Source organism: Rhea americana, unplaced genomic scaffold (genome assembly GCF_003343005.1).
Source record: "Rhea americana isolate MKP2758 unplaced genomic scaffold, rheAme1 scaffold_53, whole genome shotgun sequence".
Classification (NCBI taxonomy): Eukaryota; Metazoa; Chordata; class Aves; order Rheiformes; family Rheidae; genus Rhea; species Rhea americana.
The window spans coordinates 2,741,361-2,768,998 of record NW_028186679.1 but is presented as its reverse complement, the minus strand read 5'-3'; the positions used below and the strand labels follow the sequence as shown (position 1 = coordinate 2,768,998).

General features: G+C 40.8%; 1 protein-coding gene across 7 annotated transcripts in view; it reads left to right on the top strand.

The window, feature by feature from the left end:
* KIAA1217 (KIAA1217 ortholog) overlaps positions 1-27,638 on the top strand; it is a 346,927-nt gene that overhangs the window by 141,937 nt on the left and 177,352 nt on the right. For 2 of the 7 annotated variants that reach the window (XM_085318333.1, XM_085318330.1), the window contains exon 1: positions 26,583-27,078. The exons of 4 other annotated variants lie outside the window; for them this stretch is intronic. In XM_085318333.1, the coding sequence (XP_085174459.1) occupies positions 27,009-27,078 (70 nt within the window). In that variant the 5' untranslated portion in view covers positions 26,583-27,008. Of the gene's footprint in view, positions 1-2,023; positions 2,057-26,582; positions 27,079-27,638 lie in introns of those variants that run through there. One more of the 7 variants, XM_085318331.1, reaches the window with a different exon arrangement.

The window sequence follows — 27,638 nt, the reverse complement described above, 5'->3', positions numbered from 1 at the left end:
GACCAGAGCAAGAATTTAAGTAAAAAGACTCTTAAGTAACCTGTAATCTTGGAAACCTTTTTTTGAGTACACAGGAGTGAACTCTGTTATTGACATTCTGTCGTCTTTATTATGCTAAATCTCAAGCTCTGAGTAATGCCCATGTCTTCAGGATCAGATTGTGATGCCAAGCAGTAAAGCACAGGCAGTGAGATCAAAGATAGCTGGTAGCACCTATGATGCAATTTAAATGGGTTTAGTCACTTAAATCCAAGAGAATGATCTGAGCACCTGCTCCTCTTCCTATTGTCTTAATCTTCTCTTGTGCCTGCGAACAGCTGATGGTACCTGCACTTTCACCACAGCATTAGGTTAAGCACATACACTGTGTCGCTTGGCTCGCCTTTCACCAAGGTTTTTTTGCACCCACAGCTTCCCCTTGCCAGGCAACGGATTACGGGTTAATCAAGAGCCTATAACTTCCTTCATTTCTGCTGAAGTTGAGCTGCCCAAGTCATGCCCAAAAGCATGTGAGCATGATAAGAAGTGATGGGCTAGCTGCAAGTTAGACGTGAGATAGTCTGGGAACCTCTTCTAGCTTTTAGGCATGACTTGGGTTTCTTGAGGATCTGGCTCAGGGACTGTAGAAGGTGGAATTAAATCTGTATAAATTTTGTGCTGTGCATGCCATAAAGATTTCCAAAAACAGGAATAGAAACATTCATTATTTTAAGACTGGTGTGATTGAGGTAAAAAGAACTGGCTGAATCACCAAAACAGGTCTTCTCAATGATACCTGCAGGTTACTTCTGCAGAGAATCCTTATGAAATGCTTTACTATGGGTTAGTTATGGGAGTATTCTTGAGAAGTGCTAGGTTATGTCAGAGACAACTGGAAAGATAGCAAAGTTTAGGGGACAAACTGGGACTTCTGAATTTCCATGGGAGCTGCTGGGTGTGAAGCTCGCAGGGTCCGCTCCTCCCTGCCAATGTCCTGGGAGTGTCCAAGGGGACTCCCTGTCAGAGAAGATTGCAGTCCACTTCCCTGTGGGTAAGAAGGTAGGTAGAAAATCTTTGTGTGTCCATATACAGTTTTACATAGAGTTTGATCCTTTGCTTTGTTTTGCTCTGCTTTCTGCTCATCTGAATGTATTTATAACAGTAAGAAATTGCAAAGATCCCCTCCTCAGACCCTTCATGAACAGCAAATAATTCCATATTCTACAAAATGAATCTATGAAAGTTTTCTGGAATGTATGATAAATATATTACTTTCTCCCTCATCTTTTTTTGTGAAAAAGTAAAATATAAAGAGCAACAAACCAACCCTCTGTAAGTTTATAAGTACAGATACCATGATGAGCAAAATGAAGCTCTGGTAACGAGCATTAGCGAAAGTTTATTCATGGCTGAATAACAGTTTCATGCAAGGTCTGGATGCAGCTTTATATTGAAACTATGGTTTCTGATGTTCTCACACCATGCATTAGATGTCCAACCATATGTCCCAGACCACCTTGATTTTCCACACAGCCACAGCTAATGCCTTCTCCCCTCCCCACCTGGCCCCAGGATTTTTTTTTTCTTCACCAGAAATCTGTCTCTTTTCAGGGTAAGCTGAGTAAAAAGAGTGTCAGGAGAGCATCCTTCCTTCTCTTTTCTAAGCTAGGGCAAAGTCAATGGGAATAGCAAGACTAACTGTATTCTCTTTAATCCCCTAGTATGCAGCTGTCTGGACATTATAAAATAAGATTTCGGTTTTGGAAAGAAAAATGAGTAACATGTGACAGGCCCTGTGGTCATAGGACCATACTTTACAAACCATTGTATTAGATCTTAAATACAAAATCAAGATAGCATCTGTTAGCATTTAGTCTGATATTTAGATGAATGTGGATTTTAGTATGGAAATCTAATTAGTCTGAGACAGCACTCCTTTTTCTCATATGAAGTAAAAATCATCAGCAGTTGAATAGTTGTGTAACAATTTTTATGGACATTTGGGGAGGTTCAAGCATTGCCAGCGTTAACTAAAGTACAATGACATGTCTACCCAGAACAGGACTTGAGTACATCGGTGAGTTTCTATACCTTGTGCCTATATGGTAGGAGTGGTCACTGCTGGTCAGCCGGCAGGTTGCCATGTGCTTTCAAACTATCTTTGCTCTCTTTTCTGTTTCTCCAAGAAGCACGCTCAGTTTTATTTTCTTGCTTCTTAATGGGGGATGTCTTTGCCAGATAATTTGTAGAAATATTTTCCCTGTATTTCTTCATGCTTTTCCCAGTAGAGAGTATCTTTCAATTTCAGCTCTTTTCCTTTGTCATATTGACCCCAACGCCGTTCTTTTTGGCTTTCCTGCATACTTTGTTTTTCCAAGTTTCTGTTTTCAGTTTGTGATCATTCTTTTTGCACTGACAGAGCATTTGCCCATATTCTGCATTTCTCCATTGTGAAAAGCCCTTTTGTTAAATTAAGGCTTTGAGTAGTGATCGATTCCAGTTTAGTGTGCTTCTCTCAAAGATGACCTTCGGTCATTGAACTTAAATGCCTGAATGAGAAGTCTAGTCTCTTAATACAGCAAATGCAGCCTGTTTTGTCTTGTACACAAACATTAAAAGACCTGATTGTGGTTTCTGAGCTTCTCAAGACTCTGTCAAAATAGGAAAAATGTAAGAGTGAGGGCATGGTAAATCCAGGAGTGGCATGATATAATGAGGATGSATGTGATACCCATCCAGCCCTGCTGAAATTCTTGTGGAGAAATACTCTTTTTCTACACAGTCTTCCCAGAGGAGTCCTGGGAGTGTCACAGCAAGGCTGACACGCTCCTTGCACAGCAGAGTTTTCAACCTGTGAAGGTTCAGATCCCAAGCAAAGGCATGGGTTTTGCCAGGGCAACTCTGCCCTTTCACCCATTTTAGGATTATAAGTGATGCTGAGGTTGCTTTAGCTGGGGCTTCAGCACCAACCTCTCTTTGCCAAGATCCTTAAATAATAGACAGGGTCTGTAAGGGGGAGCTTTATGAGTTGTTCAGCCAAATCACCTCACTCAACCTTTAAGAGGGAGGGGATCTGGTTGAGGAAAAAAAAGGGGAAACGGACCATACAGTGATCAGCATGGTGTCCTTTAACTTGTTTATTTTTTAAGTCACCCCTGTTTTCTCAGTTACTGAACAGAGCAGTCTGACAAATGGACAAATGTGAATCTTTCATCATTGCTGTGGATCTCGTAGGGTCTAGCATATGGTTTAGCTATTGATTTGGCTCCCATTTAATTGAGTTCTTAGAAATGAGATTGTTGCATGCTGTGCRGTGCACATTTATACAGCCACTTGGTAATCATTTTGCTTTTCTTCACCTATTAGTGATAGCTGCTTTGAGTAAAGTTAAGTCAGGAAGCTGTTACCACCTGAGCCTTTTTGTTTTTGTTGTTTTTTGACTGCTGGCCCTATAATTTGGGGTGAATTCCCAGATCATGCCAGGCGATGTGGGGCTGCTGTAGTTTTTGTTTAACATTCAGGGCAAAGGCAATCTGTCCGCTACTGCTCTCTATGGAGTGTGGCTGGTTTATTTACAAAACTGGCTTATAAAAATACACATATCGGGTGAGTGAAAACTTATTTCCTTACAATAAGTAATCTTAACAAAGAGCTTTCCGGACTTGAAAGGAATGGCAAGTAAGCATTATGCTATGATTTAGGTTTCTGCAGTAGGAAGTCTTTTAAAACAGCTCATAGAGGTTTTTTCCTCTTAAATGGTGACACTGACCTTAATAAAATGGTGGCCAAAATTTTAAGGGGGGGGTTGTTTGTTTTTTTAAGTCTGTGAGGTCGTTCCTGCCTGTGGATTGGAAGTAGCTTCCTTTTGCTACTGAAGGCTTAGATTGGAAAGGAAGGCTTACTGCAATCTATTTCAAGAATAGTCCGAAGAGGAGGAAATTCCCTTCTTGTTGCTAGTAGTTGGTGGAGGAGGCTTTGCTGGAGAACAATAAAAAGTAAGTTAAAATTTTTATATGAAGTTTTTGATTTCATGTATCTTGATGTTATCTGGAAATTACATTGTTTGCATGTCAGAAATAAGGTGATGTGTCTTTGTTCTAAAGGGCRGGGGAGTTGTAGATATTGTGTATAGCTTTGAACTTAGTAAACACTAGTTTGATGATACAGCAACGGTGAAATTTTTAATGAAAAAAGAAAACAAAAATATGTGAGCTACAATCGGTATCACAAAGTGTTAGCCTAAGCTGGTAAGGCACCTCCRTGAGACATTTGCAGTACCTTTCGTTATCCAGGAACTTGGATTAAGAGAGACAGGTAGTATTGCCTTGCGTCTGTAATGTTTGCATCTTTTCAGGTGTTTCAGGCTGCTTCAGAGTACTTTCMTCAACAATTTAGAATCAAGGGGCCTTGTTTAAATATCAATAGCGAGGCAATTTATACCTCCCTCAGGGCAGATCTAGATGTACTAAGTTAGAGTATTAAAATGAAAGTGTTTGTGTAAAATGTAGTGGGATCCTCTTTGCCCCCACTCACCCCACCTGCAGGTTTGTCTAGGGGAGGAAGGTACTTTGACAAAGTGAGGCAAAGCGCCAAGCCTGGCACAGTCTGTTCATGCCCAGCCGCTCCTGGACGCTCGGCGTGAGACCTGTCTTCATGCCGGTGGCTGGGAAGCTGCTGCTGCGTACGGGCCCCTTTAGGGAGTTGTTGGACAAATGTTTTGTACRTAGAGCCTCTGCACCCAAAACTCTGGAAAATTCAAATTTGTTRTCTTTTTGCTGTTTCTAGGAACTTAACACTTGGACAGCAAATGAGGGGCTTTCTTAAGCTTCTGAGCAGCAGAACTCAAGACAAAATAATAGAGTAAGAAAAAAAATGGAGATAAAAGAAACATCCTCCACCAGATAATTTATCAAGAGATTCCCTGCAAGCCCTTTCAAGCCAGAAATGTTGCTGCAGGTGTTAGTTTGCTTGTGAAGCTGCTCAGGTGTGCCACCTTCACTCACTATCCCTGTCACGTACGGATCAGCCTTCAAAGAGAGAGACACATTCCAGTTTTGAACATYTCATCTCATCCCATATTCTTCGTTGTGACTTGGCCAGGTGTGACTTGTTTTCGCTTCTCTCCTCCGTGTGCAGTATCATGTCCTTTGGATTTCTTAAAGGTTTCTGTCAGATGTGCATGCCAGAATGAGAACTTTTAATGCTGTGTTTATTAGTTTCATTCATGTATTCATTTCACAAGATTTATGACTGCTTTTTAATAGAAATTAAATATTTAACTGAGAGAGGACTTTTCCATCCATTTTAAAGTGTCATTTGCTACATTATGAGTAGTACTTGAAACCCAGAATTCAGTGTTGTAACACATATTGTATAGGGCATTATTATTCCTCTGGATAGAGTTTATAAGCTATCTGATGATGAGGAATATAGAGAGGGAGAAATACCCTATGAAATCTACAGGTGTAGCTTTAGATATTTGTGTGTATAGGTGTATACATAGGATTTTTTTAAGTTTAATCATGATTAAATTAACAATATCAGATTGTCTTCCAGCTTGTCTATGTGAATTTAGAAAACTTAATCAGTGTCACATAAAGAGGTGACTTTTTTAAACATTTTTTATATCACTTTATTTTGCTGAAACTTGGAGACAAGAGCAAAGCCTTTGCCTTTCTTGCAAGTGAAAGCTCAGGTTTCAACTTTTTGACTACATCTTAGACAAATTTCCGAAGTTTACTTTCCTTGCTTTCTTTGTTTTCCTGTCTTTGGAAATCCTGAAAGGAAATTGGTAATGTTGTCTATAAAACGAGTTAGATGCTTTTAATATAATTCAGGTATTCAGAAATTTTACAATTGCTTCTTTTAAAGAGAATGTAACCATTGTTGTTCTAAGTGCTGAACACTGAAATTGTAAGGCAATCTTTTTGTGCTAGTGAACAAGCTTCCATATGAGAGTACTTCAAAAATGTTTTTTAAATTGTGCTACATCTGTGTCTGATGTTATAAGCGTTAAAAACAGCCAMATGCCAAGTCCTCCTATCCATCTCAAAATGCAGAATGTGTATACACTGCATATATTCAAAACTTCATCCATCTTTAATTTAAATAGCAAACATAAAACATAAATACCCTCCTAAGCTTCCTCCAAGGGCTTTACTGCTTCATGGACTTTCTCTGCCAAACATCTTTGTTCTTGCTTACAGTTTGCATATCCTGGAAGAGACTGTCATTCCCTTCCAAACTCTGACCGGAGCTATTTGGATATACCTTATCTTCAGGGTGACACAGCAAAATACTCCTGCTGCTTGCTGCCAAGACTGAGCAGCTGGTGCCCGTAGCTTTGCTCCGAAGTTCTCCCTTCTCTCACAGCCCCAGAGCTGCTGCAGGCAGGGCTGCACGAGGGTGATGGCACTGCAGAGCATGCGTGCGCTGGGAGCAGAGCGACAGGAACAAACCTACCTGGCATTAAAAAGTACTGCGTTTTATTCGCATTGGCAGAAGCAGTAGGAATTGGGATGCACTGTGATAGCAATGYGTAAGTAGGGTCTGCAAGATGCCTTTGGAGAGTTGTCTGGTCCCATCATTCTGCTCCTTCCTTTTTGTTAGCTGAAAAACCAAAAGATTTGTGCCAAGCATAAACAATATGGAGGTGAAGTAGCAAAAAACACTACCTGTTGCGCAGATTGTGCAGCACTGTGTTTGTACAAGGCACGCGGATATTGCAAATGGAGAATCACTGAGTTTGCATAGGATGTCAGAAACTACAAGGGCCCAGCAGATGAGTGTTGTGTAAATTATGCTGGTAGCGGATTGAGAGAGCCTAGGCCAGCATAGCAATACTGCTTTAAAATAAAYGCATAGGGGTCATTAAAAAAGGAAGCTTTATTTTATTTCTTGTATGTAATATGTGTGGTAAKTATTGTCAGTAAGTAAATTTTGGGGTATTGTGGGTAAGTAAATTATGGTATGGGTAAGTAAATTAGGATGTCTTTTTAGGAGACAGTAAGACCTACTATATACGTAAAAAAGAAGTTAAAAAATAAAACAAAACACTACTGGCTATAACTATCAGTAACGTTCTGTATTCTTATGTGGGGGACCACTTCATGCTGACATTACCAAACTACATCAACTCTTGCTTGGTAGTTTAGCTTTGCCCCAAGCCTGGATGTATCGGGTTTTCAGGAGCTTTAAGACAAAATCCTAACAGAATTTTTAGGTAATAATTTTGCAGCAAAATGTAGCTTTTACAAAGGCTGGTGAGCTTCACCATGATAAGTGGAAATCTGTCCATCACTGGAAGCCCCATAAAAATGAGATTTACAAATTGTTTGGATTTAAACTGATTCTTTTTTTCATTTCTTCACTTACTGATTAATTTTCAAGTATAGGAATAAAGATTCCTAGGTTACATAACAATGGCTAAATCTTGACAATAGTTTTGTAGGAAACAGACCATGTAAATGTAAAATCAGAATGGTGTGTTTTGCTAAAGTGGTACCATATGTTAGTTGATTAACAAGTTGTAGGGATATTAGATGATCTTGGCTGCTTGAAGAGGAGCATCTGTTTCCTAAGCCTTTTATCCAATATGTATAAAGATTTTGCCAAGTTTAAGCTTTTTTGCATATCAGCTATAAATTCTTTGGGTATATTTCTTTCTGTAGTCAACACTAATGTGCTCTTGGGGCTTAAATCTAACTCCATGGCTGTGAAGAAAATGCAGTAATATTAACAAATAATCCAAAATATCTCGTGTGCAGGTATTTTATATCTGCAATTCAAAATTTTTCCAGCATCACAGCTTATATTTGGTGTTATACTTTGTTTTGTTTTTGTTTTTATCTTCTACCAGCCATCAGCCACAGTAGCCAAAGAAAGCAATTGGAATAGTCAAGCTTTTTAAGAAGTTCATGGAGTTGTGGTTGTGTGTGAAAAATGATCAGTGGGCACGCATCAAAAATATAATCACAGAAACAAATGTCATGAGTTTTTTTACAGAGCAAAATGTACCATCTTCCACTTCTGACCTATTTTGAGATCTTTAGTAGAGTTTAAGTGGTTAATCAGTCTTATTATACTGGCTTGCAGAAGATTCTGTTCTTTTGGCTTGGTCATCACAGGGATGACAGTGGGCTGTCTGAGGCATAATCTGGAAAGAAATAAGATGATAATCTCCAAAAGATTGGAGATTTTAATTTGTTTCATGCATGTCTTATAGAGAACGTCTGCCTTGTCTGTTTCGAGAAGATCACCATTTGAGGTTTTCCAAACAGAGCACCTAATAATAACTTTTCTTATGCAGGTCTGATAAAGTATTTGAACTTCTGTCTGGGATGAGGATTTGGCATTAGCAATCTACTTCTATGTGACTTCAGGCTTYGGTTTTTGCAAAGCGCTTTACTTGGGGTTACCTGGGAAGAGAAACCTGAAACAGGAGCTGGCTGCCAGGGGATGGTGTTGACTAGCAAGAACAAATCWTATAAGCTCTCTAGAGTTGCATAGGGTTCCTACATGCTGAGATGAGACAATTCCTATATTGTCTTTGATTTATGAAGTGCTACWTTTGATTCTGTGTGATTGCTTTTGTTCCAGTGAACTAAAGCAGGAATTGAGGTTAGATGAGGCTTCAGAAGCCTGAGATTGAAACATTAAGAGACTTCCTCCCTGTCTGATGGGACCTGAGAACATCAGCCTTTCAGAGTGAGTTGCAAGGCTTTGGTACAAGGAATAACTAMATCAAAGAAATCATTTCTGTTAGCATGTTTTCAGTGGGTGACTCAGGTTTATGGAGACTAACTTTGTTTTGGATCCAAATGTGTGGCAGGGGGTATTTCTGTTTTGGTTGTTTGTCTGTTTTTAATTTGATTATGTGTCCTCTGACATGTGACAGCTGTATTATAAATACAACCAAAGAAAGCTCTCTAGGAGCAGCCGGTTGATATCCAGCATCTCTGTGTGTGTGTGTCTCCTCTTCAGCACTGCCTGTCTGTTAGCTACAAGGCACCTAGAGTCAGTCCTTGCCTTACGTGTTTCTGGGATAACTTCATCTGTGATCACAATTTCAGGAGATTTATTGTTAGTGTCAGAATAACTGAATCAGGGTTCAGCTGGCCTGTCACACAAGCTAAGGAACACAAGCCTTCCTTTCAGCTGTGTCTTCGCTTGTTTTTATAAAACACCATACACCATATCTCAAAAACGATACGCAGCTCATCCGTAGCTTGTGTCTTATGGATGGGCCCAGGTGGGAGGCAGTGGGGCGAGAGGCGCCCAGGAGAGGGCAGCAGCACATAGGTTCACAAGCCACATCATTACACTTCATGTTTGAATTCTAGGTGGCATTCTGTGATACAGCCGAGAACGCATCCTTCTGCATGATTAATCGTAGCCTGAGAGAAATAGTAAGACATTCTACACTGCCCATAACTCTTTCTGAGCTTATTTTGTTTCATTGCAGATGAGGGGGAAATGTGAATTTAAAGATTTCAAAAAACAAACAAACAAAAAAAAGATGTGGTGTTTTGCATGTTGCTAATATCTCTATTGGCAAAATCTGATTTTTGTGTTCAGCTGATTTCCTCTTTCTTTCATTAGAAGGCTGTAATTTGAAGCTGTAAAGGAAGTTTTGAAACAGACGATGGGTGGAGACCATCTATTTTCTCAGAGGTTTGGGACTTTCCATGGTGGGAAGCTGTTTGTTTAGTTTTGTAAAAATTGCATATATTTCATTGGCAGAACATTGAGCATAGCCATCTGATTACCACACAGTGAAAAGTGAAAACCAGTGTTAAAACAAAGGAGCAAAGCAGGAAGCGGTTTCCTTTTCCCCACTGCTGTGCTGTGTGCTGTAAGGACGGCAGCTTCACCGCTTGCAGGAGGTGGGTGCTTGTTTTCCCTGCAGGTAGTCACCTGCCACCGGGCTGGTTTCAGTTCTCTGAAAACCCATCTCAGCTCCCTACAACTGGCCAGTTCCTCTACCTGTTCTGCCCAGTTAACATCTCTGCATTTCTGCCATGTCTCCATCTTTACATAGCGCCCCAGCTCTCCTATGTTCTTTTTCCCAGGGGGGGCTGTAAGGGGATGAAGTCGGATATTTTTGACTGCAAAATATATTGATGATGATGAACCAAAAGATGAGAGGAGAAACAGATAAGACTGGAGTGAAAGTGTGTGTGTGTGTGTATATAGGTTTGTGTGAGAGGAAGTGTYACCTGCTCCATATGATACCATCTGCTGCACAGACCTGAGATTCCTGCACTGCTCAACAGAGCTTGGTGTGGATACTGCATGGATTGGGGTTGAAGCGTGGGAGGAAGTGCTGTTTGCAACTCCTTTGGCACAGTGACGACCATTCATGAAGTGTTACGGACAGAAATTTAAGAGTAATCGTCATGCTTTAGTCTTCAAAGCTTGGACAGAAGACATACAACAACTCCATCTGGTATGGGATTGCRAACAGAAATGTAGTGTAAAGGAAAGACAAACAGTCCTCAGTCTTGTAAAGTCTGCATTTTATGATGAAGAGAGTATCCTTAGAATAAGCACTGCGTTAAATTGTTTTGTTCTGACAGAGAATAATTATTTAAAAATCTATTTTTTCTAGTCTGCTGATAGCAAAACAATATGACAAAAATGCTGGGCAGAAATAGAAAGAGGAAAGTCTTTCTGCTGAGAATTGGAATCATGAGCTTAAATCTCAGGACTGAATGTATGCTTGGCTCCTGAGGAAAACAGTCCACACAGGAATCACCCACTGTCTAAAATGTGGAAATGTTACTAAGAGTATTGGGAGACTTCTTCCATGTGTTGACAGTGTGTGGGTTTCTAAATAAAAATTGAATTTTGTTGTATCACTCAGAATTATTAAGCAAGTTAGATACCATTGAAAAGGATACCTGTGCAGATGTTTTCAAGAGACTCCCACTCTTTCCAGTGGTGAGCTGCCCACTAAGCAGTCAGTGGTCTGCTCTGCTTGGGTGCAACATTCATCTCCTCTGACGTCAGTCATATACAAGTTGGGTATTTAGTTTGATGTATGTGCTTTACTGCTGTGGAGAGACACCTCAAGAGAGTATTACACCCTATCCTAAAACAGGTGTCTAGAATGGATGGGACTATTAATCTTTAGAAGTTCCTGTTGTTCCGCTATGGTTTATTAAGTGAATGGCTCAGAGTATAATAATTTAGAGTTACCTGCCTGTATTGTTGACAACTAAGGATAGGTGAGGTGAGACATGTTACGTTGCCTTCAGAAGAAGGAAACTCCAGGATTATTAGGCAGTATATAAAGAGGAGACCCACTAGCTGAGAAGTTAAGATCTGATTTTCTCTAATTTGCACCGGCAGTATTGCAGATGGTAGTAAACTAACTTGAGAACTGTGCTTCTACCAGTTTGTGACCACCTTTGCAAGTCTATGTTAAAGGCACTAATTTCCAGCAGAGTACAAATTCAGCTGCTCTGACCAAACAGCAGTACGTAACATGAGCAATAATAAATTGCTTATGAAAGGTGTTGTGGACTTGTGTGCTCCACACCCAAGAAGCTTTCAGGCTTTCCATAATCACTTGTTCAGTTTTTCTGGGTCAAGAGTTACTTAACTACTTCATTGCATTAATTTCATATATGCATAATTCTGGAAAACAGTATTTAATCATACAAACAAAATGCTTGTAAAGAGTCTTTTCTAACATATCTTAGTAGTGCCCTGCTTGATAGGGCTGTTATTGCTGTAGTTCCAGGCACATGATGCTCCATGCCAGGTTGACAGACTCTTGCAATTAACACAGAAGTACATAATCTCAAGTATGAAACTGCCATTGCTTTCCTACAAGTTCGATAGTTCTGTAAGAGCTACTTTTTAAAGTACTTGAAAATCTAATGAGATTCTGGATAGGCTACTTTCAAGTCGGCCAGTCATAACATTCCTTGAGAAATTGCTAGTAAAAAGTTTCTTACTATGCAGAGCTGCTTAATAAAAGGTGCATTATTCTTTGCCCTTGAAAAATCTCCTGACTCACAAAAAAAAAAAAAGTTCTGATTTTCTTGGACAGGGAAGGCAGGGAGTAGGTTAGACATCTTGATAAGCTAAGGAAATAGTAATAGCAAATTAATTTTCAAAGAGCTACTGGGACAAAACATCTGATGCCTTCATTGTGTCTCATACTGTATCAAGAATCATAAAAAAAGTTTGAATAGCTTTAAAAAAGCAGCATAAATAATCAGTGGATGAGATAATTCCTCCCCATCCCCTTTTGGTGTTAATGCAGATTCACATACTRAGTAAATCAGTAAATCATTGCAGAATCTGAGGTATCTGTCTACATTGGGGAAGGCAGTGCACAAATGCACAACACAGAGCTGCTCGCCAGCRCATCTCTGTGTGTGCAGTGTGAGGTCCTAAAGAGCTCAAGGGGCCTCGCTCCTCCCAAAGAGTCTTTGGGGAGAGGTCACGTGCAATAGTGTGGACAAATATTCATATCTCATGTTTCTAAATGAGTAAMTTACCAAATGATCCCACTGTTACCAGGAGCCAGTGCTACGCAGTGGAGTACCGACCTGTGCAGCCTTGCCTGCCCTTACGCTGGATTCCACAAAGACGGGAAGGACGAGGGAGGTTTGGGGCCACCCTGAGCATTAGCCTGTATCACGGCACTTAACGTGGCCTCTCAGTAGTGGAGATTAATGAGGGATAAAAGATGCTCTCAGCCCCTCAGAACTGCATCGATCACTTGGTCAAAAGGTCTAGTAGCATACTTCAGGAGGATCGAGAGCTTCAGATGCTGGTACCTTGTAAGATTTGGACTGTGTTGTTCAGCACCACTGCAGCATAGTTTAAGCTGAGCAAATTTATTCTCTAGCTTCCAGTTCCCTCACTGTGTAGAGAAATATTTAGTGCCTTTCTACAGCACATGAGATATCACTTAATTTATGGTATGCTCTCTCGCATATCCTCTCTCCAGGAGGAAATTTATGTCCCAAGTCTCACTACACAGCAGACTGATTTGATTAAATTTGAGGTTGTTATTTGCTGTAATGTACATGCTTCTTTTTCTTTATGTTTAGTAAGTATGCAGAAGTGTTAGTGCCAGTATTAGGGCTTCTTGTACCCTGTAGACGGTAAGAACAGCTGTAGCAGGTCAGACAAGAGGTCTAGCATGACAGCCTGCTTGAGACATTGATGTTACCTAAGAATAATATAGGACAAGGAGAGTCATAGTGATACTTCAGAAATATTCTTGCACCTTCCAGCAATATATGATTAAGAGATTACTTGAAAGAAACCAAAGATGGTGTCCTTTTATTTTTTTAACAATGCTCAATGGATTTTTTTTTCCGTTAATTTGTCAAGTCTTTTATTTTTTTACACTCTCATAAATGCAGCAACTGCAGTGTCCTCTAGCAAGAGGTTCCACAGCTTACCAGTACTTCCAGAGTGCTCTGTGAAATTAATATTCACTTCTGTGTATTTTTGAAATATATTTTTCATTTGATGCCCCTAGATCTTGTATTGAAAGAGACAATGAACAGTCTTTTGCTATTCACTCTCTCCACGTCACTTATGTTTATAGACCTCAAACATATGTTTGAGTCATCCGTTTTCAGGACAGTCTCCTACATTATTTAGTTGTTCCTTGTACAGAAACTGTTCCATAGCTTTGATCATCCATACTGCCTTTTTCTTAATGTTTCTATTTTTGCTACATCTTTTTGGACCTGGAGTGGATTAAAACTGCATGCAATATTCAAAATATGGGTAGGCCAGGGACTTGTGCAGTAGCATAATGATATTTTCTGACTTATTTGCTATCCATTTCCTAACAGTTTCTAACATCTGTTTGTTTTTTCTTATCACTACTGAATACTGAGCTGAAGTTTTCATAAAATGATTATAACTCCAAACTCTTTTTCCTGAATGGTAATACTCTGTTCAGAGTCAATGTACATCACCTTTACATTTAGCTGCACTGGATTTCATCTCTCTTCCTACTGCCTAGTCAGTGAATCTTATAAAGTCTGTTCATCATAATCAGCCCTTGTCTATACTTCACTGAATAATGTAATGTTCTCAGCAGGCTTTATCACCTCATTTTATACCCCTTTTCCAGATCGCTCATGTTAAGAGCTATCTACACCCATGCAAATTCCTCTATGATTCCTTTAGTGATTTCCTTTCCCAGTGAAAATTGCTATTTATTCCTACTCTCTCTATCTTACCTTTATTCAGTTATTTATCTGTGGGAGGATCTCTTCCCTTATCCCATGGTAGCTTTGTTTCTTTAGTGAGGGACCTTGTTACATGCCCTGCGGAAATCCGAGCAAACTGTATCTGCTGCATGCCCCGTCTGTCTGTTTGCTGGCTGGGTTGGGAAACGGGGATACAGGAGGTCTGTTTCTGCTTTCCTGGACCCATATAATTTTGTGTCTTGGGTTCTCCCTAGGACAGAACCACGTTTGGGTTTTGCTAGTAAAGCACGGTGCAACACATCAAGAGTCCTACTGGGGAGTGACATAAGCTGCTTTCTGCAGTTGGGGCAAAGTGTTTATTGATCTTGTTTTAGCTCCTTCAGCAAAAGAAATTATAAGCGATAGTGTCTCTGTGGGTAAATTTGTGGCGTATTGAAAACCATGGCAGAGCCCACAAGACTAGAAGGGAAAATAATGGCTGATTTTAAATTACAGCTGTTGGCTGCAGCTGCAGCTTTGAGAAAGCTTTTGAGCCTGGTGCCTGCCCCACTTTTCTTCTAGCTTCCTTTTAATAGAAAAGGAAGCTGAATTGTAACACTGCACACTCCATGACTTACGTTTTTAATACACAAACAAGTCAAACTCTAAAATGGCATGGCTTTGAGCATAGACATTATCAGAAGTGCATTATTTAAGATAGGGCTGAAGACAGAAAGGTTTTTAGTTTTTTTTAACTCTGAATGTGTATCAAAGTATTACATATTTAAAAACATTGTGAATGAAAGACTGTTTAAACATTCTGTAAATAGTTGAGTTTTTATGATTTTGTTTTATTGAGATGTCACTCCCTCAATGAATTAATAGGCTCAGAATTCAGTGTTACTTACCATGTACCCATGTAAACTAATAAAACTGCTATATTCTTGTGATGGTGACAACTTCTGCAAGATTAAGGAGGGATTCATTTTTAACTGAAGAAACCCTGCTGCATGGCAGTCCTATGCTGATGAAGACAGCTGAGGAACTGAGAACAACCAAGGCTTAATTCATGTCTTGGAAACACTCTTGAGACTTGCATGGAACTATGAAGAAAAGGTATTTAGTGATGATTTGCAAACCGCTGTCACAGTCTAATTTCTGTGACTAAAACCATGTATAGTATAAAACAGTGTTGAAAAAGGACCCCATGCTGGCCAAGAGGCCTGTTATGGCCTTAGCATGTTTAAGAGTTTCTCAAAATATTAAAACGAGAAAACTACCCACTATTTTTGAAGGGCAGGGAAAAAAGCAAATTATCTTGTTTGATGTTTGGGAAAATAAGGTGATTGGTAAATACTACATGTAGCATTTTAACCTCTAATTCTGGTATTCAGTCTGTATTTTCTGAGTGAGTTTAGGCACTTCTTTAGAAGTGATTCAGGTTTTTCAAGTAATGCCAGGCTCCTAAWCCCCTCTGCCCAAGTTTCTGTTCTGCAGACCATCTTCTGCAGTCAGGTTTACTCCCATAGCCTTCAGACTAAAGAGTTCACAATGCTCTTCTAGAGACAGATGACATTAAGAAATGGGAAGGCCCTTGCTTTTCTGGAGAGCCATTCAGTACTTTCTTTTTCTTTCTCAGCTACATATAGACTCTAGATACAGAATGCTGCTATTCTAGATTTCAACTCTTGCAGCAAGACTCCTCACAAAAAAAGCAGACCAGAAGCATTGAATACTGCTAATGGTTTGCAAACTAACTCATCCTTTGCTTACCGAAAGTCCTCTTCCAAGGGCATTCTTGTGTTGCTTTTTCTGCTGTGAGAGAGGATTTATAGGAGTTGCTAGAACTGAAATGGGAGCATGCATAGTAAGAGATTTTGATACTTCTTTCCTTCCAGCACTTTACCCAGAACTTCTTCCAGCTGATGGAAGAATTTAAATGCTATTCTTGCTGTAGTCTTGAGGTATTATCTTTTAAAGGCAGTTACAGAGCGGAATAGTAAAAAAGAAAAAAAAATGTGCTGATTGATCGTCTAAACATGTTACATTAATTATGAAAGATTAAACTTATCATAAGAGAATCATAAATAAAATGGAATAATTCAAAAAGCTGGCTTATGTTTTTTGGATATGATGAATGGGGTATTGGAAATACATGCATATGTAGTAAATGCTGTGTTACCAATTAGTGTTTAATAGCCAGTTCCTCTGGAGTGAAGAAAACCTGTAGTTGTTACTACAGCTACAACTACTTACTGCCTCTTTTCTGCCCTCAGCTATGCTGCATGTAAAAGCATGTGCTGTATTTTAAGAGATACTTTTGTATCTCAGGGCAGACTGCCTGTTTGTAAAGGGGGTAACGAGTGTAATGTCGTTTTACRTTGTCAGTCGAGACCTCTGCTGTGAGTCATTGATTTGTTTGAAATGTTTTTGTAAGAAGTGTCAGAAAAGGTAGGAATTAAATTATGTGTTGGGATATGTATTTATTCATGAGAGAGACAGAGGCTGTACCTCTGAATAAGCTTAAGCCTTGTATGGCACCTCTCTGTGCTGACGTTGCTCATTCTTGCCTCCACCCCAGGCAGTTCGGTGTGCTCCTTGGAGCCTGATGAGATGGATCGTTGTTACTTTTTCTCTCTTTTCATCTCCTACGAACATGCAGCGCAGAACGAGCAGACTTCCCGTGTAGGAGAAATGGGATATGACACAGACGGTCTGTCACTGCAGCTCCCTGCGTGCCCGAACAGTTTGCTCTTGCCTGCCTTGCCGCGTTTTCCCCCCTCGAGGCGGAGGGAGCTCTGTCCCTGCGACTCCCCGCCCCGGCGGCTGCGAGCACAAGCCCGAGCCCACACCACCTTCCCTGGGGACATCCTTAGTGTTGTTCAGCCTTCCAGCTGCACCGGTTGTGTGCCAGTATTTTCAGAGGTAAATTTAGGTCATGTACTCATTTACTGCTGTTAGTATATTAAATTCAAAAGAATCGGCTCTGATAAGCCTGCCATCTGTACCTCAGGTACTTCAGGGAGGAGGTGGGACTACTACAAAGAAAGTTAAGAGAGGAGAAGCACTTGTTTTCCAAGATTAAAACCAAGGCTAACTAAGATGATGTGACTCTTTAGGAAATGGGCTGATACAGTTTGAGGAAGAAGCTGTGAGATCTCCTCACCAAATGCAGATCTTCAGAATTCATTTTTTACAGAATACATTTTTCCTTGCTGAAAAAAAAATGGAGAATACGTCCAATTCTCCATTAGTCAAATTTAACCTGATGAAACAGGAAGCAATTTCTTAGCAGCAAGAGTAAGGAAACATCAGTCAATTGAATGTAATATAGCCTGTAAAGTGAGAATTAGTCTATTTGAAAAAAATACATGTTCTACCTGCTGCAAGAAAGTCTGTATTTCCTGGTTGTTTCAGGGTAGAAAGTCATGGCAGATTCTTCTGCCATGTGGTAAGYGGTAAGTGGTAAGAAAGTGGTACATCTGACTTATCATCTTCATCAGTTTCTTTCATGGGCCTAAACTCTGTAATCCCTCAGATAGCATGCCTCTAACACTTGCAGCTCTGTATTAAAGACGGTGATTATCATCAACTGTCACGCTTSACACTTTCTGTAGTATGCAGGTTCAGGAAGATTTCCTCCCCTTGCACAATTGGCTAGAAATGTTTTGAGTTGCTTTGTTTTTTCCCTTCTAGTTTTTTTCATGTGTACAGGACTGCTGTGCTAGAGACTGGATGTGTGGGACAGGACTTGGAGATTAGGAGAGGTTTGGTCTTTTGGCTAGGTGGAGGTCTGATGTGGGAAATTTAAGGCAAAGGAAAGAATTTTCTTCAAGGTCAAGTCAGAAGGGAGCTTGATACACTTCACTTGCTTACACTGGTCATCTAGGTGTGATCTCATGTCACCATCCAGGACCTCAGAAACTGAGTCCACAACAGYCTCAGTGTCTGTCTCTCTCTCTCTYTTTGCTAAACATATTTAGTCCAGATCTGCAATRGAGTCTGGAGTGGGAGTTCTGTAGATCAAAATTGTCGGGTTTGAGGACCAACTGATGTTGAGGTTAGCTTCAAAAGCACATCCTAGTTTGAACCTAAAATACTAGTGTAGATACATCACTAGTCACCTGAGATCAGAAATGTTTTGTTAGCCTTTAAAATGTTTGGTCTTTGTGTGAAGATTGCACATGTAGTGTAATGGTATATGATAGACAGGAAGTTAGACAAGRTAATCAAATGGTTCCTATTGCCCTTCAGCTATGAAATCCTAAATACCAAAGGTATTCATGTATCTGAATTAATGAGTTAAAATAGATRTGCATCCTTGCAGAACAGAGAGAGCAGGACTGAAAAAGGAGTACCTCTACTATCAGCTGTGATTACTTTCTTACTAATCAGCTATTTTAATGATAGCATCAGCGTAGTCTGGRAAGGTCAAAGAGGTACTTGGTGGGGGTGGGGGTGAATGTGCATAGTGTTGGAGAAGTCATTAATGTATTTACAGGTAGGAGGAAGTTCTCCACTATCATTCTGCTCTTAAAAGCCTTAAGGATATTGTGTTCCCCAAGGAATCCTCAAGGAATCCCCAAGGAAAGGTTACAAACAGATGTCAGTGGGGCTGCATGGGTAAAAATGAAGTCAGAATCYACAACCTGTAACTTTCCAGGCTGGAAAATCAGTTCCATGTGGAATCAAAGTTATAATAATTTATTCTACTTGTCTTTATCTCTTTTCAGATAYTTATATCTATTTTCTAAATATAACTGCCTTTGTGGCAGTAGTCAGAGAGAAATAGTAATAAAAGTAATTAAAAACGTCTAACTTAYTTAGTCACGATGACACTGACCACTCCCATGATTATAGGCTGAGTCTCACAGAAAAAAAGGTATTTTCACTAGTAACATTATGGAGATAAGACAATATATTATTGAATACAGCCCGAAGACCAATAAAACAAATAGTGTTCCAAAAATCATGACTTTTCAAAAAGACCATTATCRTGAATTGTGTGGTTGGGGTTGGCAGTACTGCTACCTTTGTGTTGACTTTTAACCATATTATTTACTAATTATTTTACTTAAAACATTCCTCTTAGTAGACATTTTAGACATTTGAAAGACTTCTTGGAATTGCCTGTTGATGAGCATGCTAATATAGCAATTAGAACATAAGTTGAACTATTATTTTTGGACGATCAAAATACAAACATACAAAATGTTGTATGTCCTATTAATTCAAGCAATCATCTGACAATCTTATAGACTCCATGTGCATTTGGTAAGAGCTGGAACAAAGAATCTCCCGTGTTTCTTTTTCATACCTTTTTTTCAATACCTTTGATCGCTGCAGCATACCTCTTACTATATTTACAAACAGACGCCACAGACATCAGWGAAACCAGCAATAGTCAGTGTTTCAGATGTGAAGTGTATTGTTCTGGCACTGCTAAAAAGTTGGACCACTTTGAATCCAAACTCTCACCAGAGCCCTGTTTGAGCGAATTCATCCGAAAGGGAACTTACCAAAACAAAAATGCTTTACACTGGGGAAAAATAGAATTTGAATATAGACCAGATGGACTCGAAAGTGACCTTCTCCCCTCCTTTTCTTCCACTTTCCTCAGAAACAATTCCCTCCACTGTTCCTTCCCACCCACACACTACTTTTTATTTGACCAAACTCATTGAAATTTCTAGCGAAATTGAAATTTTGAGGTACATTCTAAGGTACATTTTCCTTTTGCACAATTATTTGTTCGGTACCTTACAAAAACAGATGTTAATATTTCTTCTTTGTGGTTTTGCAGGCTGACCTCATTCCTTACTGTAGCTGATACCGTATGGAAATTTTGCTGTGCGGCGAGCTGGCCAAGCTGGCATGCGTGAGGAAGAGTCGCCGTGTGCCAGCTGAAAGTCAGCKGCTTGTGGCTGTGATATATTAACATTAACGTTAGTGTAGTAGAGCAGGTTGACAGCACGCGGGGCGGGGGGCGGGGGGAACGACGACTGAAATAAGGTGTTGTGTTGCCTGAGTCAGAAATGTGCTTGGTGTAATTATCCTCATTTAGCTCTGTTCCGGTTTGCCTTAGGGATGGGGTACACATAATATCTAGATTTAGTTTTGTTGTTATTTTCCTCATTTAGAGAGGGAGATTAAGATATGGAGGGGAGAGGGGTTTCTTTACCAGTTATTTTTTTTCAACTTGAATTGAGCACTTACTCGTGATGACCACAGTTCTTTTTTTAAGTTAGATTTAGAGGATGCACTAGCGCTTTCTGTTTTCAGAGCTTTTAATTTATTTTAAGAAATAGAGTGGAGAAGTGAAAAGGAGGAGAAAACAAAACCAAAAAAACTAGCCAATTTCGCATAATGGGACAGAATAACCCCCTTTATATAGGTGCCCAGTGTAGTGTACCCAGTTGTTTGCTTGAGCAACAGGTCTTTCCAAGTGAGTGAAGGATGCTCCGTCACTCTGAGGCAGGCATGGACAGGGCACGCAGTGCTGTGGCCCTTCCTCGGCAGGGCCGTGGCTGGTACACGGCGTCCTGCCGCATAACCGAGAGCTCGTCGCTGTCAAACAGCAGGTGACTGCGGTTGCTCTCCAGAGCTCAGCTRGAAGTGGAATTAGGAAGGTGAATGTATCTTCTGTCTGAGCATCGAATTTTCAACTTCCTAGTGACTCTTCTTAATAGTTGTTTTAGGGATTAAGACTGACAGTGACCCCTGTGATTCTTCAGAAATGATTGTATAATTTGGCATGACTGTCAGTCTCTAAAACTCCTCAAAGGAGCTGAAACCTGTAGCTGTGACAAGACATGATGGAAAGTGTGCTGTGGAAGTGTGTAGGAAAACTCAACTCCCTTTTTTTTTCTTCCTTCTTTTCTTCTTTTTTTTTTTTTTTTTTTTTTTTTTTTTTTTTTTTTTTTTTTTTTTTTTTTTTTTGCTTCAGCTAGCATGATATCATTTCAGTCCTTCACTAAAAGATTTTTTCTTTTCGTAAGTATGAGAGTTGTTAACTAAACAGGAATGTATAGAGTATAAATATAACTTGAAACTGTCCACAAATTTTTTTTAACAGCAAAGGTAATTTCATGATAAATAATCCCAAAGATTGTATTAGGTTGTTTGTTGTTGTGAATTTTAAAGTCAAAATTGGATGTTTTCCTTTATTTAACCACTAATAGTTTAATCATTATCCTTAGACTTGAAATARGAACCAGTTCATGTCCTTTGCTAAGCAGGTGAGAACAAATGATCTCAAAGGGTTCAGGCTTAAGAATCTATGATTTTGTGATATACGATAACAAATTACAAGAAAATTAATTTCAAAGCAGTGAATACTTCTTTCCCTCCAGCTTCTGCTTGGTAGATTCATCTTGATAGACATCAATGAGTATTTCCATCTTGCTTGTATGAGCTAGCAGTTGGTATTATGTTGTATCGTCTTTGATAATACAGATCTCTGAACACAGTCCTTTTCTTTTAGGAGTCTATTTCTAGACAAGACCGAGGGCTGCAGCTTACTCTCTAAGCCAGAGCAGATGCCACTGAACACAAATACGTGCAAATGAATTTCAGTGCTGAATCTTCCATGTGTCTTCCTGGGATATGAGCACAGTTCAACCTCTGTGTGCTTTCAGCCCTCCACCTCTCAGCTGGCTGAGGTGGAAATTAGGATTTAACCACTCTCAGTTCTGTTTCTCCATAGTTACTAAAAGTTACTTTCCCTGTTTTGCACCCAAAGCTGGCTGCAGGAATGCTGGCAGAGGCTTACAGCAGCTGGCCAGCTCAGCCCCACGGGATGGAGTGGAGATCTCCAAACCCTCCGGAGCATCTGCCYGACTGCTTCCCTCCTCCAGGTCAACCAGGAGCGATCTTGGACCCTTCAGGGGTTTGGAGTGGTGCTGCAGGGCTGCCTGGGTTGAATGGTCTTCACTTTGCACAGACTCTCCCACTTCACCACTKTAGGGCCAATGTTTATTTTGTTTCTGGGTGAAAGGAGGCTAGGCAGTGTTAGGCTGAGTAATACTGAGAGCATTTGTGGCAGATTTCTCAGTGAATATGTGATTTCACATGGAAACTGGGTTAGGCCTTTATTTATAGAGTGCTTCTGATATAACTATTAATAATTAACTTCCCATTTTTTTAGCTGTGAATAATTGCTAGAGCCATACAGCCTTTGTTGTATATTATAAGTTTTAGTAGTGGAGTGCAGTCAGTATTTGTTAATTGTTCCTTTTATACACATACTAAAACCAGAAGTGTTTAAGTAGCTCTGGGATATTAATTTCAAACACAATTAAAACTGYATATCCTGTTAGCAATTATTCTCCATGCACTGTTTTTAATACTGATGGGCCCAGATCTGAACACAATAATTAAAAAGAACTGCTGTTTTTGTTGATCCTACAGATAAACATATTCTGATTGTGTGCTGTGAGCTGGTTAATCAAGTTTATTTAGCCTGTTACTGGTGATTCATCCTAGTGTTCTACTGTGCAGCTCTTTAGTTAGAGCTAGAGCCTCATCTTATAATGGTTCTRGCTATCTCCAGTTTGTCAATGGAGTTTCATTATTTCTTTTAAAAAGACTTAGGTAGCATCTTAAGGAATGGCATCCTTATATATGTTAAATAAATCCAAGTTGGAACTTTTCCCTTAAACTAGGAATATGTTTTGAGACTGTAYTGTTCCAACTGTTCCTGTTCTTCACAACTGATGCCATCCTGAGCAGCAGCTGAGGTGATTACACTTCATCTGAGGCCAGGCAGGCTGTTTTGTTTGGTTTGTTTTTTAATCATATGGACGTGTGCAACATTTAGTCTCACATTTTGCCAGTGCTCTGCCATCCTGCTTTGGAAAGCACTTCTGCAGCCAAGGAAATTCTCTGGTGACAGCCAGTTTGCATGTCCCATGTCTGCAAGCAAATAAGCCATCTCTCTCCTTCTCTGTGGTCATCTCTGTGTTTCAGGGGCCCACATTGCTCAGGCTCTTTGATGGCATCAGCACTACTATTAACTGTCGATCTCAGCAGCCTTGCTGCAGCTTCAGAAGCCAGTTTCAGATCTCAGACTTGTGCCAGTGCCACCTGTCCCAGAGCTGGCCTTTGTGTGTTTTGGTGCCCTTGTTGGTRGCCTGCTGCTGCCATGTATTGAGCATGGCTGCTACCATTACTAGTCCTGCCCACAGTGTGTCCCTGATGCAGAGGCACATGTTGCTAGTGCTGTGCATGGGGAATGCCACCAGCATGGGGAGACCAGGAGCACTTGGAGGTGAGCATGTGCCTTGACTGACAGGGCCCAGGCTGCCCTCATGGTGTAAGGCAGGGATGTTGGCAATGTGCTGGGCTCTGTCTGCTGAGGTGGAAGCCATCAGTTTCCAAAGCTTTTTCCAAGATCTGCAGCCAGGATCCTGAATAAAGGCCAGGGAGTGTTTCTCTTGCTCTGAGATGTGTCTCAGGCATGCTTTTCCCCTCATTCCTTACTGTTTTCTGTCCCTAGTGAGAGCTTTCCTCTGCAGCAGTGTTTGCTGAGGGARCTGTGGGAGATGCTTGTTGCAGGCTAGATATTTGCTTGCTGGAAGCTCTTTGGAGGAGTGAAGGCCTTCTGGAAAGGGGCTGTTTTGAGATGGGCAGATAGATAGGTAGTTGGCAGATGACTGTCAAGGGACTGATGCYTTCCTGTGCACAATGTGCTTAGCCATTATCTTTTAGTAGAGAAGCTAAAGCAAGAGTGGCCTGCTAAGGATGTGCAGCCCAAGTCTCTCTTCCTCCCAGCTGCAGTCTCTATGAGTTCATGCCCTGTGCTGGTGCTGTGTGACATGTCTGTGCTGCAGCAGGGAAAGGAAGGAGCATCTCATGTGTAAGCACGACCGTGCTCAGGGTGATGTAGTTGGGTACGGCAATGCTGACACTGCCAAGGCGCTGGTTTTTGCCTGCCTTTTGGGTAGCAGACAGCAGCCCCATACTGCTCCTGATCTAGTGCTGCAAGTAGCTGCAGTCGAGGGAATGATAGTGAGCACAAACATTCTGCAACCAGCCTCTGGCTTTTCATCAGGTATTATGGATCCTGAATGCTTGAAACACTTGACCCTTGGCTTTTCCTATGCCCTGAGCACTTCCAGGATTTCTGCTTGGGTTTTCTGGGGARAATGCTAGAGGTTTTGTATTGCGAGCACTCTTTGTCTTCAACTTGTGCCCCTGAGCCCTGATGTAGTAATCTCTGTGCCCCCTTGAAAAGTCAAGGTGGCAAGGAGTGGAGCAGTGGGGGTTGTTTSCTTCATATGAAAAGCARGAGAAGTGGTCCTTCCTCYAGCCTGCCCCTAGCGCCCATGCAGAAGAGAGCTCCTTTGACCAAAGCAGAAGGCAAAGGAGCTTTGACTGCCCAGGCYCCAGGCTCCTTCAGTGGGTCACTTGGCTGGTGCTCTTAGACTCTCCCTGTGCCATGCAAAGTGGGAGTGTGGAGACAGAGCCTTCACTGGATTTTCCAGAAGTCCTGAGGGGCATGTGGCCCCTCTGCTGGGGTGCCAAGAGCTGTAGGACAAGACAGTGGGGCACTGCTGTGAGCAGAGAGACCAGCTCTGTGTCTGCCTCATGCTCTTGTCTGTAGAAACTGATGTTGCTGGCTAAGAGCAGATATTTTAATCTTAACAGCATTTGTTWTATAACGTCATAGTCGTGGGGTTTTCCACTTTTTTCCCCACAGTGGATGAAGGCATTTTGATCTTATTAACACTTTCAGTACAACCTGCCAGTCTCTAGGGCTAACCTTGTTTTTGCATGAGGCTGCAAAAGTATCTTCCTTTATAGGCATTTGTAAGGAAGTATGTTTTGTGCTTTCTGTTGTATTATTTCATAATTAGATCTCTTTTAATGCCCTTGGTTTCTTAACTCTGCCTTTCTGAGTTTTTTTTGATATTTTTGCTCTGGCTTTCAGGTTGCTACTCCAGGCAACTGCATTGGCCTGCTTTTCCCATTAGGGGTTTCTGAGATCTTTTTTATTTCTTGCAGTAGGTGGTGTTCAGTGATCACTCAGTGCATAATATTCCTGCATGAGCCCTCCTTTCATTCCAGCTGAATGTGAATATAATTTACAAATCTGCTTGTCTGGACTCTGGAAAGCCTCAGTGTTAAAGACACATTTCTCAGTATGAAGAAAGACAACATCAGATAAGGGGAATGGATGGCCTTCACTTCTGGTCCTAAAATAGTCCACAGTCAGAATCTGCAGAAAGAAACCCAAGGCCAGTAAACACATTACAGTAAATACATTGTGCAAATTGCAGGACTCCTATAGAGGCATTCTGTTTGGAACGCTGYATTGCAGACCTTAAATAGCCATGCTAATGTTTACATTGCTTTTTTTCATCTTTTGTATGTTAGYATTTTATTTTCTGTGTTCAGAATTCTGGGCCCTTTGCCAGGTTCCTAGACTACATAAAATTAATTGGTAAAAAGCAAAATAAACATTTGTAAGTGATTATAAACAGAGAATATGTAAGTCTGATCTAATGAACAATAGTTTTGTTCATTTATTAATTGCTAATTGTAATTCACTCAAAAGATTTTTCCATCTGGAATGGGGAGGTTGGGGCACAAGAAGAGTGGCGCTCCTTGAGGTTCTATASTGACTTTACAAATATGCAAAATACTTCTGCATTTAATAATCTAAACGATATTTCTGCCAGATAGAGGTGTAGAAAGAAATGTAGGAGAATTTTCCTAGCCTCTTTGGACTGGGTGGTTCAGAGGTCATTTCCACCAATTTAGCTAGCGTTGAAGTGAGTACCGATGTAAGCTTGGAAAACCATCTAAGATATTAGCTGTCATCTGGTGATGCAGTGCAAGGTTGGTTTAAAGGAGAAATTTTAGATTTTTGTAGATATCTCAGTTATATTTTGTTCTTAAGCAAATTCAGTGTTCTTAACCTAGTTCAGAAGTGGATAAATTTTCTGGTCTTGATGCTGTAAATCAATACTCAGTTCGTTCCACTAAATCTGGTTCTCTACTATCATTTTAACAGGTTAAGTTTTGGTCTAGTATTCTCCACTAACTCAGTGCATAGGGGATCTGATGGGATCTGTAGGACCGATCTTATTTTCTGCCTTGCAGCCCAGTGGATCTCTTTATTCTGGTGCAGGCTTCCTGCTTCTGATCAGCTAAAAGAGAACGTTCTATGTTTCTATATGCATTGCTACTGAGGCTTCAAAATCCATCTTAACCAAAGTTCCTGCTTACATATTGCTACTATTCATTTTTATTGGCTTCACTAAAGTTGAATTCCTGTATCTTGATTTTCCCTAACTCATTCTCTGAGCAGCTTGAAAGAATTCAACAGAAAACAAAACCTCAAAGCGCTTATATAATGAATTACTTTTAAACTCCATGCTAAAAAAGACAGAGGAGCATTTATCAGGAATGCTTGTGGGCTTGGTGGTTACGAGCTTAAAAAAATATTCTGTGGAAAGGCTTTTGTCCCATGACGGAGATTTGAAAGGCTACGGATTCGGATTCCAGCGGAGACTCAGGCCTGTAATCACGTTTGAAATGTTGCCTTTCAGAGCGCTCCTTGGCGGCGGCGGAAAACAAGCAGGCTAGGGGCTTGCCTGCAGCAAAGCCCATCACCTGTTGGGGCCCAGGCGGAGGAGTGCGCGGGGGACTCGGCGGCGGCCGCCGCGCGCTCTGCCCACCATTGCAGCCGGGACGGTTCCCGCGGGCGAGCGGCTCCGGGAAGGCGGCGCGCGTCGGGGGAGCCTGGCGCTGCGGGAGCCCCGTCCCCCTTTTCCTCCCGGAGGCTTGCTCCGGGAGCCGCGAAGCCGCGCTGCTGAAGTTTTGCGAGCAGAGCTTGTGCGGTAGGCAGGGACAATGGAGGAAAACGAAAGCCAGAAACTTGAGCTGTGCCTGGCTTATTCGACAGACAGCAGACAGATGAGGGGTAAGTAACAGAATCAGTCAAAGATGGAGTTACATTTAAACATGCCCCTCATTGCTGCTTTTTATAACTAGAGGCAGAATGCATGGAAAAAAAAGCATGTCTTTCTTGTGCATGTGGCTCTGAAGGTTTCCCTAACATCTGACTTTATAGGTTTATCTTTAGAGAGATTTCTGTTTAACCTTTAAAGCCGAGAGCATGTTTTATTGATGCCACAGTTTGCAGTACACTAAGCAGCCTGATACGGAGGGTCCTGCTCCCGTGAGGAGAGAGAAATTATGCCACTTTCCCTTTAAGTGCTCTGCATGCTTCACCTATAGAAGAAAAATGCCTCTTCGTTTTATAAAAGTAGATCTCAGATTGTATTTTTCTCAGTTTGTATTTTAAAACACAGAGATTCGCAGTCGATTGTCACAGGGTTAGTTTACTTTGTGTGAAAGCAGTTGGGTTTATTTTGGCATGAAGCCAAGAAATTATAGGCATGGTTTTCACGTAAGGTCAGCTGTGGTGCATTTGTACCATTACTGCTGCACTATATTTTGTCTAAAAGCTAATGAAAACTA